The following is a 15,401-nucleotide window of genomic DNA, read 5'->3' as shown; positions in this document are numbered from 1 at the left end:
TATCCATCTTCAGGATCTACAAACAGTCAAAATCAATAAACACAATCATCAAATAAGCCATAAAGCAATAAACCCAATCATCAAATAAACAAATAAACCAACAAACCAAACCAGGGTAAATTTCACACATGGTATACAACCTTTGCTCTAAATCACACTTTACCCAACCAAACCATACAAAAAATGAGATTAGCTTAATAAATAACACTTAATAAATACACTTACAGGGCTTCGCCATTGCAGATTCTTTTTTAAAGCGGTGGTGGTCCAGTGTACTATGCTTCCATACGGAGTCGGTTGCACTGAATGACAAAAATCATAAGTATCAGTTGAAATTATTTAAACAACAACAAAAGAGCTTTCTTCAGAGAGCTTTTAAACATCATTAACAGAGATTTCAGACGAAAAAAAACGATATTTCTTCAGACATTTAAACTGAAAAAACGAGCATTAAAATGACGAAAAAAACGATCATTAACACGACGGAAAAAACGATCATTAAAACGACGAAAAAAACCCTTTTTAAACAACAATCAAAAACCTCAATCAATATGACTTTTAATGGTGAGAGAAAGCAAAAATACGAGCTACCCAATTATCCTTTTAAACAACGAGCAAAAATACGAACTTTATTCGAAACGAGCAAAAATACAAACTTTATGCGAAACAGAGTTATTATGAAGAGCAAACACGAGCTACCCAGTTATCCTTTTAAACAACGAGCAAAAGTATGAACTTTATTCGACAACGAGCAAAAATACGAACTTTATGCGAAACAGAGTTATTATCTTCATGGAATCGAAAAAAGTAGTGAACCTACCTCTGCCTTATTCGAAGAGGAAATAGATAAAGTTCTCCTTGTCTTGCGATTAACACCGTTCTTGCGATCACTTCTTCTTGTATTGCGATATGGGTTTCGAATTGTTTACGGAGCAAGAACTGTAAAACCTAGGGTTTGTAGTGGAAGTGGAACCTTCAAAATCGAAAGAGATAGAGAGAGACGGAAAGCTTTTGAGTTCGAACAAATGAAGAAATGATGGATAGCCAGAATGTTTTTTCTGTTTAAAAGTTGATCAGAAAATGAAGGGACGTGTATTGGGAGATGGGTAGGTGATTAATTAGGAGGGAAAACCAAATGAGGGTATTTTAGACATTACACATTTAGGGGGCCCACGTTTTTAATTAGAATTAGTGGGATATGGGTGACGTGGCGGGTTGACTGGGGTTGACCGGTCATTCTCACCGGCTATACACCACAGTGTGAGGTCACCCCTAAGTTCGTGCATATTAGTGTGACATTTTGAAGGTTGTACACCAAAGTGTGATTTAGAGCAAAGGTTGTATACCATGTGTGAAATTTACCCAAAATATTCCAGGACTCCATTCAAAAAGGGATAATTGAGTTTCTTTTATTGTTTTGTTTTATTTATTTAATTAATTAGATAGTATAAAGATGGAGGCTATCCTTCTTCACGTTTGGAAGGGGGGAAAATGACCCTAGCCTGCGCTGATCCTTCTCCAGCGCTGTTCCTCCAGCGGCGGCTCTGCCTCCAGCAGTGTCTGCCCCTCTCGTCTTCCACCAGTGCTGCTGTTGGCTCTGAAAGCTTCTTGAAGGGATTGATTGGTGGTTGCCCAAGCATGGCCGCCGAGGAATCACGATCCGAAGGAAATCGCATACCTTCATCGGTCTGCGATCTTCTTTCTGATCGAAGAAGGAGACCAAAAGGTAGGTGGATGCGATTTTGAGTAGCCTTTGGACCAACATCGCCGATCTGATCCCGTTGCTTTCAGACTCGTTAGAGAGGAGATCCCTGCCTTCTCAATTTTGAATTTATTTGACACTGATTCTTATTTGAATAATAAAAGAAATTGAATTTAATTGACACAGAGAGAAATGGGAGAGAGGGATTGAAGGTGCGGCGGCGACTCGTGGAAACCATTAGCAGAGGTGTTGCAACCGCTGCTGGTGCTGCTATGGCTGTTTGGTGAAGGGAGGAGAGATTGTGTGAAGTTTGTTTGAAGGGAGGAGATAAAGGGTATTTTAGTAATTTTATAAGGTTTAAGGCTATATTAGTAATTTCATAAAGAGTGGGTCCCATTTTTTTTAATTCTACAACTGAAAAATGCTGACGTGGCATAGTTGACCAGCGTTAACCGGTCACAAAAACCGGCTGTACACTTTAGTGGGAGGTCACCTGAAATTCGTACGGTTTAGTGTGACAAAATTTTGGTTGTACACCAAAATGTGATTTGGGGTAAAGGTTGTACACCACGTATGTAATTTACCCTATTTCTTTTGGATTCTTTTCCTAAATAAAAGAAAGAAAGATTACTCATATTTTAAAGGCAAAACACATATTTAAGTCATTGATCAATTCATTTTTTATTAATTAATCTATTAATCTTCTAACTAAGTACATTAATTATTTTTTAATATATTAAGCAGCTGATCTTTAAATGGATATACTAAACCTTTGATTAAGGTTATACGTTAGGCGCTAGTCGGACGGATAGGAGTCTTGAGAATTACTTGAGGATTAATCGGATTTGTATTTTGTATTTTTTAATTGTTAATAAAAAAAATATTATAGCAATACAATTAAAATATGTATTATACTATATAAAAATAATAATATAAAATAATTTTAATATTAAAAAATATGTATATTTATGATATATATTCTTAAAAATATCACAAGAACAATCTTTCAACACTAATATCATTGAAACAACTCCAACAAGTAAAATATAATGCAATAAGTAACATAATTCACTGAAAACTCTGAAATGTCCTTAAAGTGTTAAACAATATCATGTAAACAAATAGAGAATGCAATTGACCAAAATTATTTGAAAATAATAAACACAATTTTCCCCCCAAAACCATGTGGCAGCGTTCAAAGATGAATTATAATAAAGAGAAAAACATTTTTGGTTCTGACTGCCGCTCTGGCACTACAAAAAAAATCACTTTCAAGTACGAAAAAAATCGTCCCCAAAAATATAAAAAATCGTTCCCTATACTTTCAGCGACAATTGTTTCGTCCCTATTTTTCGTCCTTGTTTCCTCCGTACCCGATTACATAGGGGACGAAAAAAGTGATGTCGTCCCTATTTAGAGGCACGACTGTCGTCCCTGTACTTAAGGACCACTATCATCTCTATTGAGAGAGACGATTGTCGTCTCCGTTCCCAAGGACAACATGTCGTCCCCGTTCTAAGGGACCACTATCGTCTCCGATTCTAGGGACAACATTTCATCCCTATTCCTAAGGACAACTGTCGTCTCTATTCATAGGAACGACATTTCGTCCCCGTTCCTAAGGACGACTGTCCTCCCTATTTTGTATGGTGACAAATTTTTGTCTCTACAATAAAAGACGACAATCATCCCCTAAAAATAATATGGTAATTATTAATTAATAATTACCATATTATTTTTAGGGATGATTTTCGTCTTTAATGCTATATAATTATTTTTAATTAACATATGTTGATCATTAAAGCTATATAATTATTTTTTGGGATTGCAGACTAAATTTAAGATAGCAAACAAGTTATAACTATATACATCATGTCATTCAAACAAAATTACAAGTACTATAAGTCTGATTATGGTACCAATATTGTCAAAATTATAACTAAAATTAACAAAATCCTAAAACATAACGAAAAATAGTTCACTAACATAGAAATCCACCTAAATTTATTTGTTGACTACGAGTAAGTTTCCACTGAACTCCTTGAACAACAGCATTAGCATCATCAAAAATAGTTGATGAGCTAGTGGTATCAAAGTAATTGAGCTGCACCTGTTACAGCAAAAACAGTTTCAGCATTTCAGCCTACAAAATCTCATCAAAAATAGGCTTAATACATAAGGAACCCGAGCTGCAGTACTTGGCCAAATAACCCGATTCTGAATTTTTGAAATATCTCATTAGCCCCTTGAAATTGCTTAAAGTAACATGATTAACCTCCAAAGACCTTAGTAGATCAAAGTGGAGATGTGAACAAGTTGAAACAACACACCACGTTAAGCAAGTTTAGGGCTAATGAGACATCTCCAAACATCATAAGGCAAATCGGATTATTGGCCAAGTACAAGGGCCCTAAATATATGAGCAGTGACAAGGTAAGAAATAGGATTTACTCCAAGGCCACTGGATTGTGGGCAATTGCTGCAGGAACTGCAGGTAATCCACAAGACATCACTTCCTGTATCAATTTGTACATTGAATACTCTCAAGAAAGGTTCAGTTTCTTGCCCTTCTAGCTTTTAACAATAACACAAATCAAAAGATGTAGTACTACTTACCAATAGAAGATCAACACCATCAGGTCCTAGAGCTGGAACAACGCGTATCAGGTTTTGAGGCTCCCATTGTGGATAGACATGCCAATCACTCAGTGAACTAACCCCTGCCACTGCTTTTCAATTAGAGTTCCCAACAATCTTCAAATGCCAAACAAAATAGGATAACATAAAAATGGGAGACGAGGACTAAAATAACACACAGTGAAGGAACAAATATTTGGGAACCGAATAAACCTTTATGGCTATAATATTGGGCTACATTACCAGTTTTTGAGATTCTGGAAAACCAAAATAATTCTCAAGTTGTCAAGTTGGCAGACAGGATAGTTTCGTCCAAATCAAAGTTTATATTTGACAAATTAATCCAAATTTAACAAATTTTTACATACCGAAACTGATCGTGTCTCCAACTTCAAAGGTCATTTTCAACCTTAATTCCTCTTACCTTAAACAATGAACATTATGGTTGGTGTTCTCAAAATAACATGATGGTCCAATTTTGTGGAAATTGATTCATGTATACTCATAGTACTATTCTAGAAATTGGAAATTTGAAATGCAAGTCTTATGAACCGGGAAAAAGAAAACAAACAAAAGAAAAGGGAAGAAAGCAGTATCAAGGATTGAATCAACACCTAAAAATATGAAGCAACTGCAGGAACTCGGAATCGCCAGGAACCAGAGGTTGCCTTCTCACCATTTCAACTGACAAGACAAGGGTTGTCAAAAATTAGCAGTAACAAGAAACAATCATACGGGGAAAGATAAAAGAAAAATAAAACATGAAAGATTAAAAGTAAATTGATCAAAATGGAGAACAACATTATGAGGAATAGTGTTATGCTTCATAATTGCCAAAAATGGCATATATCCAATGCTATATAACCCAAAATAAGGACATTGAAATGGAGTACCTGACACATAGGTTGGCTGACTCGCTCATAAAATTTGCCAGTACCAGTCCTTGGAGCACTTAATACCTAAGCAATATTTATAGACACAAACTTGATCAATTCGAAAAAGAGTGATAGATCTTATCACATGCTCAAAGCAAACTTGCTGTAACTCAACACACTTAGTTCAAAATAAATCCACATCAAAACACAGTCGCAACTCGCACCAAACAGTCATTCAATTTCAATTGGAAAACCTCTAAAAATAAACAAAATGAGAGCATACTTAGGCAGCAGATATCAATTTTCTTTCAAACTTCAAAACAACAGAACTTCGGTGAACCAAAAAGAACTAGCTCTAAGTGTACAAGAGTGATAGGACACAGATATGTATAACAATAATAATCTCACACACTTCTTCCACTAGTAGATGACAGAACCCTTTCAGAATCACTAAGGAAGAGAGGAGCCCTTACAAATCAATATGGGTGACCTTCATGAATAATACACACAGTAAAACGTCAAAAAATAACAAAAGACAGGCAGTAAACACGGGAAACAAGTAATAATAGAAAGAATTGAAGCAATGCTTTAAACAAAGTAATAAGCTAACAAGTGGAAGCACACAAAGTCCGTGTTCCAAAAGATCAAAGAATAGAAGTGAAAAAAGAATCTAATACAAAATGCTTCTAAACAATGTGGTGCAACAATGTGAAAGGACGATTTTAAACATGTTTGCTAGAGAGAAAAAAAACAACAAATGCAAACTCGTCTCCTTGTGACAGTAGAAAAACTATTCTAAGACTTTCTTGATACACAAATAATATTAATATATACATAAAAAGATATACAAATAATCATTATCAACAAGATGCTCAGTTATCAGGTTTGACGAAAGCAGAATCAAAGAAACTGCAGAATTAAAAGCAGAGTCAATGCATAATTGAGGGAAAGAAAGTTGCTTGTCTTGAGAAAAAAAGAACATTTTTTAATCATTTCTGACCATATCTTGATAACTAAAATCAACTCAGTAATCTCTTCAAAAAAAAAAAAAAAAAAAACTAAGTAATCTCTTTTAAAATTTCCAACTCAAACGTTCATGAAGAAATTACCTTGCCCATATGATTCAGTTCCAACTCCAATAACTACAATATATAATTGTACAAATATGTCAAAAAGTCTATGAAAGAACATGTTTTCCCTAACATCAATTAATCATAACACAGAAACACTCTTGATTGAGTAAACTAAAATTTGACAGCAATGATAAGGAAGAACAAGGTTAAAGGAAAAAAAGAGAGATTAGATGCAAGGACACAAAGGTGGTAGCTGCAATGAACATTAATGAGGTTAGATTAACCTATATGAATTAACACTGAATTAATTCAGATAGGTTAATTTAAAATTAAAACCTTCAAATCTATAGTCATAGCAAATAAATAGAGATAAGGTCGACTGACGTGCATTTTTTCATTTCAGTAATGGCAACTTCAGTCATCTGCTTATTAGTAAAAAAATAACGTTTCTACAAGGTTTGTTCTCTGATTCTCTTAAATATTTGCTACCCTAACGAAATTCATCAAATTAAAAAACAAAAACCATGCGTTTATCCCAAAATTGTTCAAAACCCTAACAAAATCAATTCATCAAATTAAAAAACAAAAACCATGCGATTGTCCCAAAAGTGTTCAAAATCCTAATAAAATCAATTCATCAAATTAAAAAACAAAAAACCTGTTTAGCTTCTATAGTCAGAGCCACCAGAGATACCAATGGAGGTAGCGAACTGTAGACCATGGAAGAAGGGAGAAAGATAGAAGCATAGGAGAAAGGGAAAGAGGGAGCGCTTGGATTGGGCAGAGACGAGTTTGATCGCATAGTGGGAGATAGAGGCCGTGGAGATCTCGTGAATGAGAAGAGGGATGTTCAATTTCAGAATTTTGTTTTGGGGGGAGTTGTTCCCGCCTACTATTTTGGCACAAATTAATGGGAGACTCTCAATGTTTGTCCCCTATTTTATTATTGAAAATTAATTTATTTTATATAAATATTCATTAATATAAATTTGTCCCCTATTCTAACCTTAAAATGTATTGGGCACTGTATGAAAATTTGTCTCTGTTAATAATTAAAAATAGTATTTGAGGACAATATAGTTTAATTGTCTCTAACCATTGCCCAAACCTTTCTTTTTTTGTAGTGTGGTGACATTTAGGCAGATCCTAGGGCCCTCTAGGCAAAACTCTAAGTGTCCTTGCCGCTACTAAGCGGACACAAAACAACCAGTGAAACAAAAAAAAAAAAGGCTAAAGGGTATAGGAAAAAAAAATCGAAATGAATTCTTGATTTTGAGCGTCTAAACGGTCTAAAAGGTCTTGTTTTTTTAACACCGTCCTTGATCAATATTTTTTTAGCACATTAAGTCCCTATTAAACAGACCAGTTATGTGAGTAATTCAAATTTCATTTTAGCATCCGCAAAATTGTAAACATATCACTTTTCATCTAAAGTAAAACAATTAAGAAATTGGGGCGAAAATCTATATGTCAATTGACGTGTTAAAACAGTGACATGCTGACAGTTCTTTTTGCACTAAATAAAGTTTGGATCATATGCCCATAACATGATCGACCAAGAGAGACTTAGGGGGCGTTTGGCTCACAAGAGGTAAGGAAAAATGAATCAAGAAAGGGAAACTAAAGGAAAAGAAATGAATAAACATTAATTTCCCTATGTGTTTGGATATGTTTAGGAAAGAGAATGAGATAGAGGGAATCCAATTCCCTACAGGGCTGGGTTAATGAGCTTAACCTAAAGTGGGGTGAACCCATAATCTAAAATGGATAAAGGGAATGAGTTTTTTTAAACAAACAAGAACAAAGGAAATGAAACCCTCTCATTCTCATTCTCATTCCTAAAGACTCCGAACCAAACGCCATATGTTAAAAAATAAATGATTAAGATTTTAATGTCTCTATTTAAAAGATCATGGGTTTAATGTGTAAAAAATAATTGATAAAAAATTTAATGTATCTATTTTAAAAGATTAAGAGATTAATAAGTAAAAAATAAATTGATTAGGGATTTAAATATGCATTTTTCCTATTCTAAATAGGAATCTTTATCTCCTATATAAAGACATCAAGACTTTAAATGTACATTTTACATTACATTACATGATAGTTTTCTGCTCTTGCAATTCAATCTCTCTTAAATGACTTAGAGTTTAAGCATCAAAGTTTTTCGGTTAGTCAATGGTCTCTTTTTATTTTATAGGTTAAACAAGATCTTTCTTGAATAAATGTCTAGTCTGAACATGTAAAAATCTCACAACTTTATCATTGGTGTAATGAGCGTGAATTTGAAAAATTACCATGGTTTCATTAAGCTTTTAGCGTGATTTATGATACTAGATTGACATTTTTTGTATTTTAACATAAAAAACAAAAAACCTATACATAATTTTCATAGAGTTTTTAGCGTCTAGTGGATCAACAAGCCCCTAAACCTCTCTCTGAATCCGTGTTTCATTAAGGAGTTACCACCAGTACAAGAGTTGGTGGTGTTCCTCCAACCGGTGAGATAGTCGATCAATTTCTTAATAAGATCATATTCTCCAAAATATCCTCATCGTGGAAGAGAACATAAAGAATTTGCTACAATGTGGTGTTCCTCCAACCGGTGAGATAGTCGATCAACTTCTTAATAAGATCATATTCTCCAAAATATCCTCATCGTGGAAGAGAACATAACGAATTTGCTACAATGCTCCAAGTACCATGGTAAGGGGCCACCTCCAGCAGCTTTCTTTAGACCATACTTAGGGAAACACCGATATTGCTTTTGATAGGGGGTGGCAACATATAGGTTTTGGTGCGATTCGTGACGAGAATGACAGGATACTTTATTGCTAGAAGCCTGTTGTCTGTGGAATTGGGAGGTGATGGTGTCTGAAGCTATTTGTATTAAGGAAGTCTTGAGTTGGGTAAAGCTGCAAGGATGGTACAGGGTGTGTATAAAGACGAACCTTAAAGGTGTGGTCGATGGTTTCCGTACCAAAGCTTCAAAATTTCAAAATTTGGGGTCGTTGTAAGCTAATGTCGTCAATTTGAAGAGGAGTGACAGTCTATCCAGACTACTTATGTTAAATCTAAAATTAACAGAATAACATATGCTTTAGCGAAGGTATCGTTTCTATGGTCTAGCCATTTTGTGAGAAATTTAGCTGTTTCTAATATAATGCAATCATATTGATTTATTAAAAGTATTTTCTTTTTGGGGAAAAAAGAAATAATAGAGAATTTACTTTTAGATATTCAATGACGCTATTTGATAAAGAGTTTTTAAAAGTAAAATTATAGGTTTGAGTTACTTTAAATGTTTGGCAAGTCAAACCTCTAATACTGGTTTTGGTGAAAAGATGTTTGAAAGAAATTATTGGATCCAAAAAACTAATTTTAAAAAAACTGGTTTTATGATGTTATTGCTCCAGCTCTTTTGAAAAACACTTTTACATCTAATTACTACATTTTAACCTCAAATAAAGATTTTGTCATATCTTTATTTGTTATTTTACACAAATAGATATTAACAATCAACTATATTTTATCGATAACAGCTAATGTAATCAACTAACTATTAACATGTGTTTGCGAAAGAGGTTGTCTCTTAAGCTACCAAACTGGGAAGGTGAATCAAAGAAGCACAATAGATTTCAAATAAAATAGTCCCTCCTAGAAGCTACATGAACATTAATATATGGAGTTGCTATGATTGTGTTAAGGAAACCTTCTCAATGTGGAAGCCAGCTGTCCACTCATTTTGCAAGTGAAGGAACATTCCTAGAACATACAACATAGTACATAACATAACATTTATGTTTTTTTTTTTTGAAAATACATAACATTTATGTTTAAAGTTGCATCCTTTTCCTAGCTCTCGCAATTTTGATATTATTTTCGTATGGGAACATCATCATGCACTAGGAAATAATATTTGTTGCTGAATTATATGTATATAAATAAATTTCTCAAATAAAAAAGCATTAATTTATTTGTTTTAATTATCATCATTACTGGTTTGTATCATGATTCATTACTCGACTCTTCTTCTTCTTGCATATATGTACTGAAGAACAGTCTAGAAATACTAGGGTTAAAAATAGTTTTTTTTTTTGATCAAGGGTTAAAAATAGTTTTATGATTGGGAAAAATCTAATTATATATTTAAGGAGTTATCAAAATATTGATGATTTTAATGTAGTAAAAATATTGTTTGGTATTTAAAGTTTCGGACGTTTTAATATAAAGTCTCTAGGATTATAACGGATGTTTGGTTGCTCATTTTCATGCTCTTTTTTGTCTTTTCACTTCAAAAGAAAGAGTTTTAGGTGTTTGGTTAATAACCTCTCGTTTACTTTTTACATCTAAAAATCAACATTATGTGTTTGGTTAGTGCATGTTTGCCTTTTACACCCGAAAAATAGTCTTTTACAAAAGTATAGAATCTCTGCTTTTTGGAAAAACATCTTTTTTCTAACGACAAACTGCAAACCATAACAGCAACAGCAAACCGTAATAACAAACAGCAACAACAAATAAAACAAACAGACCTTAAATCTCAAACAATACTTTTGGGTGACCACTGTAATGGTGGTAAAAGTAAAACGCGTTGGTTTGGGTGTCATAAATAAATTATGCCGTTGCTGGCTGTCCACAGCTATACTCTTTCTGAACCTTCCTTTGCTTTTTCTTCCTCTCCTTTTTTCCACTATATATAACACCATCCACTTTCCAGCTCATAGTATCTGGGCAGCTGTCCCTTTCTACTTTTCTCTTCATCAAATTTCAATTTCTTATTTCTCTCTTTAATTTTCTAAAAATGGCTGTTTCTTCTAAACTACTGCTCTCTCTGCTTCTGGTTGCCACATCGCTTATGGCTGCTTCTGCTGCTAACTTCAACCAGGATTTTGACATCACTTGGGGAGATGGTCGTGCTAAAATACTCAACAATGGCGATCTTCTTACTCTTAACCTCGACCAAGCTTCTGGCTCTGGATTTCAGTCGAAGAATGAGTATTTATTCGGCAAGATTGATATGCAACTCAAGCTCGTACCTGGCAATTCTGCCGGCACTGTCACTGCTTACTATGTATGTTTTCTCCACCAAGCCTCATTCTTTGATTTCCAATTATCATATATTTTGCACATTGCTAAGTAATAACAAATTGTTTGGATGTTGCAGTTATCATCAAACGGCTCTAATTGGGATGAAATAGACTTTGAGTTTTTGGGGAATTTGAGTGGAGATCCATACATTCTTCACACTAATGTTTTTAGCCAAGGCAAAGGCAACAGAGAACAACAATTCTATTTGTGGTTTGATCCAACTGCTGATTTCCACACCTACTCCATCCTCTGGAATCCTCAGCGCATCATGTAAGCATACATATTCCCCAATTATGTCATTCCAAAATCTAATTCGATTATATTGAAACTAATTGTATTGTTCCTTTTTGTCTGTTTCCAGATTCTCCTATAAGAGAATTCAAGAACATGGAATCTGCGGGAGTTCCATTCCCAAAGAATCAACCAATGAGAATATTCTCCAGCCTTTGGAATGCTGATGATTGGGCTACAAGAGGTGGCTTGGTGAAGACTGACTGGACACAGGCTCCATTCACAGCTTCATACAGGAACTTCAATGCTGAAAAAGCTTGTGTTGTCTCAAAGGGAGCATCTTCTTCTTCTTCTTGTGGAATAAATTCAAACACAAATTCATGGTTATCGGAGGAGTTAGATTCAACAAATCAAGAAAGGCTTCAATGGGTTCAGAAGAATTACATGATTTATAATTACTGCTCTGATGCTAAGAGGTTTCCCCAAGGCTTCCCTACAGAATGCAACTTCTCTTAGGATATCCATTCCCCACTTTTATTCTTTTTGTATTTTTTGTACAATCATATTCTTTTATTCTTTCATTCCATTCTTCACTTAAACTTACCAATTTTTTAATAGAACAGTGTTTCTCCTTTCTCTGTGTAGAATTTGAATAAAGTATATGTAGTGGAAAGATTATTTCCCTTTTTTTTTCTGTTGAATTTATCTTTTTTTTTCTTTTTCTTTTCGGTCTAAGACTGTAGACTGAAGAGTATATTCTAAACGAAAAACTAGTGAGGGTGAAGATTGAAGAACATATTTAGTTTAAGAAATGATCATTCATGTTTCAGACCATGCCGCGTCTATTCCTAGAAAATACTTCACATATCTCATGTCTTTGATTGTGAATTGATCAACATGTAAGAAGTCTTTTACCTCAACGATTCTTATTTTGTAGAACTTGTAATTAATAAGTCATCAACATGTAATATAATTAAAATGTAATCTTCATTCTGCCCCTTAGTATACAAGTGGTGATCAAGCAAACTACAACAACTTACCTCATAGTTCTTTGTAAAAAAATGGAAAAAAAACATCCTAAGCCCCATGATCTTTCATTGTTTGGTGTATTAAGCCATCGATTTTTAGTTTAGACACATTGAGCCCCTGATTTTTTATTGTTTGGAGCATTAAGCCCTCGATCTTTCATTTAGACACATTGAGCCTTTGATCTTTCATATATGGGTGTATTAGGCTCTTCCATAAATCAATTCACATGAGTGTATTAAGGGCCTGTTTGGTTCAACTAGAATTCAACGATCGGTTCGGTTTGAAAACCGAACCGAACCAAAACAACCGCATACCGAATAACACCTAAAATAAAAACGAACCTAACCGATTTATATTAACAAACCGAATCGAACCGAACCGATTATTTCGGTTCGGTTCAGTTTGGTATTCGGTTTCATCATTTATAAAATAAATTATTAATTAATTATTAGTTTATATTATATTTAAAATATGTACATTTTTTTTTGTAGGGAAAAGAAAGTAAAGACAAAACAAACACCACAAGAAATTAACCCGAGATTAGCCTAGGAAAGCTAACCCCCACAATATTTTCAGAAAGCAAAGATAACAGGAAATCAGAAGGAGAAGAGAAAATAGAGACGTCCAAAGTCCTCTCATGGCCCTCAGCAGCAAGCCGATCTGCCATCCGATTCTGTTCCCTGAAAACATGGCAAAAGTTGATAGAATCGAAAGAGGAGCAAATTCTTCTAATTGCTTTAACTAAATTCTGGCTCCCTAAACACAGAGTCCTTTTTATCAGAAATCATCTTGACTGCTTCGAGATTGTCTGACTCTACTAGCAGCCTCCTAATCCATAGATCCTCTACCACCCTAAGCCCAGAAAAGATACCCCAGAGCTCAGCAATAAAAGAAGAGCTCAAACCCAGATTCTGAGACCAAACACCTCCTGCATCTCTCAATACCCGTACTACTAACTAAATTCATGAATATTATTAAACATTTAAAAGTAATTACTTACGGTATGTTTTTTTAAAGTAATTACTTACAATACATCAATTAATACGTTACAATTATGGTATATTGATAATATCCTATTATCAATAGATAAAAAAAATTTTGAAAGGGTTAATACATAGCTAAATTAATGATAAATTGATAATTGATAACTAAACTAATAAGATAATTAATATTGTAATATTATCATAAAGTATTAATTGTTTTAGTACAACAACATAATTGAACAATTGTTTACTTTAGGAATCTTAATAATCAGATAATTGCTTCAAAAAAATAATAATCAGATAATTAATATAGCTAATAATGATTACTAAATTTAATGAATCTTAAATTCGGTCGGTTTGATTTATTCGGTTATTTTATCATAAAAACCGAACTGACTGATATTACCGATATAATATTTAAGACCGAAACCAAACCTAATAGACCGAAAAACCAAATCGAAAAACCGAAATTCATCGGTTCGGTCGGTTATTTCGGTGTGGTTTGGTTTTTTAACACCTCTAGGTTCAACTGTTAACTAATAGATGTTGTTGTTGTTGTTGTTGTTAGCTGTTTGATGTTGTAGTAAGCTGTTTGTTATTGCTGTAGTGTCTAGAGAAAATCGGTTAGATTCGTTTTTATTTTAGATGTTATTTAGTATTCGGTTATTTCAGTTTGGTTCGGTTTTCAGACCGAACCGATCGTTGAACACTCCTAGTTGAACCAAACAGGCCCTTAATACATCCATATGTGAATTGATTTATGGAAGGGCCTACTACACATAAATGAAAGATCGAGGGCTTAATGTATTTAAATGAATGATCGATGGCTTACTGCATCAAATAATGAAAGATCAGGGGCTCAATGTGTAACATCCCCAAAACCCTAACATATGAGTCTTCCCACATTCATATATATTTTCATGATTGAATACATACATTTTAGATTCATCTCATTGTCAGTAGAAGTTTTGTATGCATAATGCGATTATCGTGCGATTAGTAGGCGATTAGTGTGTCGTTAAGATGTAACGATTGGTTAATTGAGTTAGGACTTAAATGAATGAATTAATGAATTCATATGTCCTAAATTGATTAACTTACATTTGTGGAGGGCTGGATTGGAGGTTTGTGAGCAAGCACGAGGTGTCACTCAAGTAAGACAAAGTATGCCTCTTTGTTTTAACAATGATTGATACAACTCATTTCTCCTCATTTCCAGCCACAATTTCGACCAAAACTTCAGCAAACCTTCCTTTGATATACCCTAACATCCTCCAAACAAAACTCTTCCAATTTCTTCCATTTTCAAGCCAAACAAGTCAAGTTAGGAAGCATACTAGGTGATAGACACAAGTTGAAGGTTAGTATGCTGTTTTAGCTTGTTTTCTATGAGTTGGAGATTCTGAAAAAACCTAGGTATGATCATAGGATTTGTTGTGGATGAGTTGTGATTGAGCTTGTTGAGTTTTGGTGTTGTTTTCATTGGTTTTAGGCTGTCCAAATGAAAGATATGTATCAAGTGCCCTAAACAGAAATCTAGGGTACTGCTTTTAGTCATTTTGGAGCCTGTTTTTCATATTGATATTGTTCGAATTTGAAGATACATAAAGAATAACATATGTTCCTATATGTGTTATGAAACCCTCTGTAAAATATGGGACTTTAATTCCATATATAGAGGAAGAAAACCTAGATGGATCATGACTGCCTCGAAATTGAATGTCATGTGAGGCAGCCATGTTGATGTAGCATTTTGAGGATCTTAAAGTCCGAATTGGAG

The 15,401-nt window shown here is 34.0% G+C and overlaps 2 protein-coding genes across 16 annotated transcripts; one reads left to right on the top strand and one right to left on the bottom strand.

The window, feature by feature from the left end:
• Nucleotides 1-3,546: 3,546 nt before the first annotated feature.
• LOC136204270 (cell division control protein 2 homolog C-like) lies at nt 3,547-7,205 on the bottom strand. 14 transcript variants are annotated; one of them, XM_065995501.1, is made up of 7 exons: nt 6,946-7,205; nt 6,324-6,356; nt 5,233-5,298; nt 4,954-5,023; nt 4,319-4,415; nt 4,154-4,218; nt 3,547-3,812 (listed from the first exon to the last, which is right to left on the bottom strand). In XM_065995501.1, exons 4-7 carry the CDS (start codon nt 5,016-5,018, stop codon nt 3,707-3,709), a joined length of 333 nt encoding a protein of 110 aa, XP_065851573.1. In that variant the 5' UTR covers nt 5,019-5,023; nt 5,233-5,298; nt 6,324-6,356; nt 6,946-7,205; the 3' UTR covers nt 3,547-3,706. The 14 variants fall into 14 exon arrangements, 3 of the variants coding, with proteins under 3 accessions (XP_065851573.1, XP_065851572.1, XP_065851574.1); XR_010675117.1 differs by lacking the exon at nt 6,324-6,356 and having other exon boundaries at nt 4,319-4,456; XR_010675112.1 differs by lacking the exon at nt 6,324-6,356 and having other exon boundaries at nt 4,319-4,428.
• Nucleotides 7,206-11,001: 3,796 nt separating this feature from the next.
• LOC136203029 (probable xyloglucan endotransglucosylase/hydrolase protein 23) lies at nt 11,002-12,303 on the top strand. 2 transcript variants are annotated; one of them, XM_065994062.1, is made up of 3 exons: nt 11,002-11,361; nt 11,455-11,651; nt 11,729-12,303. In XM_065994062.1, the coding sequence occupies exons 1-3, from the start codon at nt 11,092-11,094 to the stop codon at nt 12,123-12,125; spliced, it is 864 nt and encodes a 287-aa protein (XP_065850134.1). In that variant the 5' UTR covers nt 11,002-11,091; the 3' UTR covers nt 12,126-12,303. The 2 variants fall into 2 exon arrangements, with proteins under 2 accessions (XP_065850134.1, XP_065850133.1); XM_065994061.1 differs by having other exon boundaries at nt 11,004-11,361; nt 11,455-11,648; nt 11,740-11,987.
• The last annotated feature ends 3,098 nt before the right edge of the window (nt 12,304-15,401 follow it).

Source organism: Euphorbia lathyris, chromosome 8 (assembly GCF_963576675.1).
Source record: "Euphorbia lathyris chromosome 8, ddEupLath1.1, whole genome shotgun sequence".
In the NCBI taxonomy this organism is placed as follows: domain Eukaryota; kingdom Viridiplantae; phylum Streptophyta; class Magnoliopsida; order Malpighiales; family Euphorbiaceae; genus Euphorbia; species Euphorbia lathyris.
This window is presented reverse-complemented; position numbering and strand designations above follow the sequence as displayed.

Coding starts and splice junctions, on each gene's coding strand:
- LOC136203029 (XM_065994062.1), top strand. CDS start 11,092: ATGGCTGTTTCTTCTAAACTACTGCTCTCTCTGCTTCTGGTTGCCACA. Junction 11,362..11,454: donor GCACTGTCACTGCTTACTAT/GTATGTTTTCTC, acceptor TGGATGTTGCAG/TTATCATCAAACGGCTCTAA. Junction 11,652..11,728: donor AATCCTCAGCGCATCATGTA/AGCATACATATT, acceptor TGTTCCTTTTTG/TCTGTTTCCAGATTCTCCTA.
- LOC136204270 (XM_065995501.1), bottom strand. CDS start 5,018: ATGGTGAGAAGGCAACCTCTGGTTCCTGGCGATTCCGAGTTCCTGCAG. Junction 4,416..4,953: donor CAGTTGCTTCATATTTTTAG/GTGTTGATTCAA, acceptor GGCAGGGGTTAG/TTCACTGAGTGATTGGCATG. Junction 4,219..4,318: donor ATGGTGTTGATCTTCTATTG/GTAAGTAGTACT, acceptor AAATTGATACAG/GAAGTGATGTCTTGTGGATT.